This window comes from Poecilia latipinna, unplaced genomic scaffold (genome assembly GCF_001443285.1).
Source record: "Poecilia latipinna isolate Pla-1442-1.1 unplaced genomic scaffold, P_latipinna-1.0 Scaffold3018, whole genome shotgun sequence".
Taxonomy (NCBI): Eukaryota; Metazoa; Chordata; class Actinopteri; order Cyprinodontiformes; family Poeciliidae; genus Poecilia; species Poecilia latipinna.
Window position 1 is genome coordinate 40,837 of NW_015115634.1, and position 5,572 is coordinate 46,408.

At 37.4% G+C, this 5,572-nt stretch overlaps 1 protein-coding gene across 2 annotated transcripts; it reads right to left on the reverse strand.

Moving 5' to 3' along the window:
- Window positions 1–281: 281 nt before the first annotated feature.
- Window positions 282–4,169, reverse strand: LOC106939892 (protein turtle-like). Of its 2 annotated transcripts, XM_015022465.1 has the most exons (7): window positions 4,119–4,169; window positions 3,593–3,628; window positions 3,199–3,474; window positions 2,880–3,125; window positions 2,627–2,803; window positions 2,418–2,504; window positions 282–791 (listed from the first exon to the last, which is right to left on the reverse strand). In XM_015022465.1, the coding sequence occupies exons 1-7, from the start codon at window positions 4,147–4,149 to the stop codon at window positions 724–726; spliced, it is 921 nt and encodes a 306-aa protein (XP_014877951.1). In that variant the 5' UTR covers window positions 4,150–4,169; the 3' UTR covers window positions 282–723. The 2 variants fall into 2 exon arrangements, with proteins under 2 accessions (XP_014877951.1, XP_014877952.1); XM_015022466.1 differs by lacking the exon at window positions 2,418–2,504 and having other exon boundaries at window positions 4,119–4,167.
- Window positions 4,170–5,572: the final 1,403 nt, after the last annotated feature.

Below are 5,572 nucleotides of genomic sequence, written 5' to 3' on the forward strand. Positions count from 1 at the left end.
AAGCAGTTGAACTTTGTTTAATGACTTGTTACTATCATCTTTCTCTTGATCACATTCCAGAGGTTTTCAATGGGATTCAGGTCTGGGGATCAGTGGACTCTTACATTTTTACAGAACTGATCTCAACTGCAAAATCATTGTCTTTGAATTCCCAGTTGAATCCAAACTGGTTTTCAGGTTTTCCAAACACCTTGTAACAGCAGATAAGTGGACTAAAACCAGGTCAGTCTGAAGAAAAGCTGAAGAAAACAACCTGAAGGAGCTGCTTTGGTTTAACACACTGAGGGATTAACAGGTTAATTCTGAGGTTTGGTTTTAGTTTCCTAAACATGTTGCATTGAAGAAAAGTTTCCACTGCTGAGCCACAGACAGACAGACAGACAGACAGACAGACAGACAGACAGACAGACAGGAACTTCATGTTCAGGCTGAAGCTGCTGAAGTTTTAACAGTTCAGACATTTAAAATAAAAACAGTGACTGGAAACATGAGAATGAAACATTAAATACATTCATGAGGTTTTACAGAGAAGAAACTAAAACATTCAGATGGACATTTTTCTGGACCTGAAGTTGATTTTATTCTGCTTTCATTTATTGTAATGATCATAAATCAGATTCTTCTGAATGAACATCTTTATAATGTTTCCAGTTTATAACAGAAAGCTATCAGAGTATAACTGATGTTTTCTCCCTGCTGTCAGTGGATCCAGGAGTTTCAGCATCAAAGTTTTTCTTCTTCTTCTGTCCTGGTGGCGTACAGAACAGCCGTGAAGCAGCGCCGCCTCAGAGCTGCAGAAGAAGAAAACATCAAATCACTGGAGCTGAATCATTTAGCTGCAGCTAGGCTAGCCTCTTTAGCAGCAGCTAGGCTAGCCTCTTTAGCAGCAGCTAGCCTCTTTAGCAGCACTGCTGTAATATTTGTGTTGAAGTGCAGCATTAGAGCAGGTTGGCTGCATCAGGAAGCGTTTTCTGGTCTCTACCAGCAGCTGAAACCTCAAAGCTTCTCACCTTTATTCACCCAGTGAGACGTTTCCACATCACAGTGAGAAGCAAACAGTTTGTCAGGTTTGAGTCGACAGCTGAAGACCAAACCACAGCCTGAGGCTCAGCCTGCTGCTGCAGCTAAAGCAGCTTCACATGTTTCTGTCAGGCATGAAAAACAGCCTGATCTCTGATGATCATCACAGGATCGTTTCTATGTGAGGCTCAGAGAGGAAGAAACCAGGACCAACTGGTCACTGACTGAATTAACAACAAAGATTCAGACTCTGTTTATTTCACTGATGGAAAACTAAACATTTATTCAGGAGCTCAGACTGGAAACCTGAGTCTGAAGTGAAAATCTGGATATTTAAAATAATTAATATTATATTAAAGTCAGTATAAACTCATCCTCTCTGTCAGTTCAGGTTAAACTATTGGCTCTTTAATTTGTTTTGGTTATTTTTCTTTTTCACAAAGCTTTTGTGAACAAAAATCTGTCAAACTAAGCTGCTTTGTTTTTTCCATTATTTGATTTTCTTCCTAAAATAAAATCTCATTTGATCCTCATTTAAATTTCTACACATCATAATAAAGTTTTTCACTGATTAAATTAAAAAGCTGAATTCCTCCAGTAGACAGTAACTGGTTTCTGGTCCCAGTTTGTCCAACCAGAACCATTTCCTGATTCTCATCGTCTTCATTAAAACAAACCAGGAGTTTGATGACTTTTATCTCTGATGTGAATAAAATCAGATTAAAGGTTCAAACAGAAACTGGAGAGTTAAAGTTTCAGACGACACGAATATGAAAAACTAACTAAACATGTTTAAAATGTTAAACTGTATTTCAGTGACTGTTCATCGTTCCTGCAGTGAATCTGTTGGGTTCGCAGCGTTGCCATGGCAACCTGAAACAGGAAACTGGACGACCTCAGAGTCTGTTAGCGTCAGTTAGCAAAAAACCACAAACTGCTGCAAAGAGTCAGAGGAGCAAAGTTTAACTTTAACCTGCTGAAATAAACTAAAGACTAACAGAGACGAACTGGAATTATTTAGTTTTTAATTAAGTTTGGATCAAACATTTTAGCTCATTTTATGTTAGAAATAAAATGAGCAAAATAAAAAAATCTCACATCACAACATGAAAATATAATATATTAGAAACAGGAATTTCATTTTGATCCAATACTTTATAGTATTTAGGTGATTAAAAGGTTTATTGATATATTAATATAACTGATTAATTCATAATAGTGACACATTTTCTTGTGATTCAAATATTTAAAATTGGAAAACTATCAACCTTTATTTGTCTGGAGTTTTTGCATAAAATATTTGAACATCTAATTGATAAATGAATTTATTCTGACTAATAGAAACTCAGTTTCAGTTCTTTAGTTTTTAACAGATGAAACAAAACAAACATTTTTACCTTCATTTGATTTGTTTCTCTTTTCTTCCTGCTGTGATATTTTAACATCAGTGTGAGTTAATCTGTTCTCTTCAACCTCCTGGAGACCTGAAAATAAATTATTTATTAATTAAAACATGAGACTTTTTCAAATATATATAAACTAAAATGAAAATATAAAAACTCAGACTTAAAATAACTCGGAGTTATCAGCTGATAACTGATCTCACCTTTAGATTTCCTCTTAATGTGACGTTTGACCAGCAGAACCAGTAAAACCAGTAGAACCAGAACAAAACCAGCTGATAGAGACGAGAGACCATAGAGGAGAAACTGGGAGGAAGATGAAGATGATGATGATGATGGAGGAGGAGGAGTTGATGGGGACGATGTGGTTGATGGTTTCTCTGAAATAAAGTTTTTATTAAATAATTGCCCATCAATTTCTAATGAAAACCAAAGTTAATATTTTCATCCTCTGACCTTCCACAGAGATCCAGCTGGATGGAGACTCTCCCTGACCGCTGATGCTGCACTTATAGAGGCCTTCATCAGAGCTGGAGCCATGGAGGAGGGTCATGGGACCTGATGGTCCATCACCAATGAAGGAGCCATCTTTATAGAAAGCAGCTGGGAGGTTGTGGGCTGGACTCTTTGCTCTGCAGCTCAGAGTGACGTCATCTCCCTCCATCACAGGGAGGACAGGACTCTGCAGGATCACTGATCCACCTCAACACAGAGACAAACTACAGCATTTCATCCATTTCCACACAGCAACACTAACTCCACAGTCTGATCTTACCAGAGACAGAGAGCTGGATGCTGCTGCTGCTGCTGGAGGATCCAGACATGGACTCACACCAGTACAGGCCAGTATCATCTGGCATGATGTAGGTCATGTTACAGGAGGAACCATCAGCTTCTCCCCATCCATCTTTACACTCAGACAGTTTCCTGGTTGTGTTTCTCCTCACAGTTCCTCCATCAGAGCTGTTTTCATCCTCACAGATCAGAGTCACTGATTCTCCTCTAAAGAACTGAGATCTGCTGGGACTCACAGTCAGACGAACTGGGAGGACTGGAAGAGATAAAGAACACACCTATTATTCCAGCAGTTATTCTTTATTTCTTTTCAGAAAATTGATCCAGAAACATTTTTAAATATTTTCAAATATTTTAAGTGAAACATTACCAACCTTGACCTGATGTCCAGAACAGCAGTGAGATCAGAACTGAAATTAAATAAAATTTTTATTTTAAAATTATGAGTTTAATTATGGCTCTTGACTTAATGTAATGTTTTGATTGTTGATTCTATGTTGCATGACTTTGTATTTTTGTTTTTGTTATGATGTAAAGCTCTTTGAAATGCCTTGGTGCTGAAATGTGCTATACAAATAAAATTTTATTGATTGATTGATTGATTTAAAAAACCTTTGAGTTTTAACCAACATCAGATTCTCTACATAAATGTGAATCTTTTATAAAGTTGACCTTTAAAGTATCTTAAAAACTTCTTGTGCTAGTATTTCAATTTACAGATGTTTTTCTTGAATACTTAATTTTTTTCTGCTGTCAGTCTGACTTTGCAATGACATCACACTTTTTATTGCATCGTATTTACATAAAATATAGTCTCACATTCAAACCAACTTTTCTGGTTGGATTCTGGATATTACATTAATTTCCATATCAGTTATTAAACATTATTTCTGTACTTACAGATCAGACGCTGAGCAGCTGCTTCCTTCATGGCTCTGACTTTGACTGAACCGTTTCACTAGAGGAGAGTTAGAGGAACCACCAGAGTCCGCCTCTTCCTTTACATGTTAAGGTTTTAGCATGTCTTTCTTCCAGATAATGCTACAAAATGCAAAGAAACATAGAATTTTATAATATTTTTATTCACTATTCAAAAATTACTACATCCATTTATCATAACTGCTGCCTCGCATTGTCTGATTTTAGATGACCATGAGTTCTGTGGTGGAAAATGTTAATACATAATGACTTTGTTGATAATACAATGTTCTTATCACAATCCCCACTTTTGATTATAATGTAATATTTTATGTTAATCACATCAAATTTTATTCCCACAGGTCTTATAGTTTTGCAGCAGTGTTCTCTACAGCAGGACGGTTTGTTTGATCTTTTTCTTGCCATAAACTTTAATCGTTATCCTTCCCTCTTTATGGTCCGTCATGTTTTCTTCTGATTGTCCATCATTTACAGCAAGTTCATGTCTTGTATATTTCTTATAATTTTCCCTTCTTTTCTTTTTTCCTTTGTTGCAGTTGTGGCAGCACTAGATGGAACTGATGAATATTATGCAACTTCACAGTTCTTGGACCCAAAAAATAAGCAGCTCAGCAATGCCACCCAGGGAACAGTGGCAGAGCTAGACTTTTAAACTTGGGGGGCCCAAATTATATATGTTACACTGAGAGGTGTGGTGTGGAAGGAAAACTCAACACCACACCTTGTTCACATTCAGAGTGAGACCAGCATTCTGGATCCTTGCCATTACAACCTTTAGATGCTGTAGGTGATTCTCCCAAGTTTCACTGTAGATCACATCATCATCCAGGTAGGCAGCAGCAAACTTTGAACAGTCACTAAGGATAATGTCCATCAACCTTTGAAAGGTAGCTGGTGCTCCATGAAGACCAAAGGGCAGAACCGTGTAATGGAATAAACCCATTCCTGGAATCTGAAAGGCTGTGTATTCCTTACAGGATGGATCTAAAGGAACTTGCCAGTAACCTTTACATAAATCTAAGGTTGTGATGTATTTGGCCTTCCTCAGTCTTTCCAGTAGCTCGTCAATGCGTGGCATTGGATAAGAACCAAACCAGGAAATGCTGTTTAACTTTCTTAAGTCAGAACAAAAATGTAGTTGAGTCTTTTTTAGGAACCAGCACAATGGGATTTGACCACTCACTTCTTGATGGCTCTATAACTCCCATTTCCAGCATCATCTGGACCTCTTTTCAGTGGATCCATCATTCTTTCTGGAATCCGGTAAGGCTTAAGACGAACAGGTGTTGTATCTTTCAAAGTTATTTTGTGTGTTATAATTTCAGTTCGCCCAGGTACATCTGCAAACAGAGATGGAAAAGACTGTTTAATCTCACCCAGCTGTTGCCACTGATCAGGAGTCAGATGCTTAGGAG

Coding starts and splice junctions, on each gene's coding strand:
- LOC106939892 (XM_015022465.1), bottom strand. CDS start 4,149: ATGAAGGAAGCAGCTGCTCAGCGTCTGATCT. Junction 3,629..4,118: donor AGCTGCTCAGCGTCTGATCT/GTAAGTACAGAA, acceptor ATTTAATTTCAG/TTCTGATCTCACTGCTGTTC. Junction 2,505..2,626: donor CATTAAGAGGAAATCTAAAG/GTGAGATCAGTT, acceptor ATTTATTTTCAG/GTCTCCAGGAGGTTGAAGAG.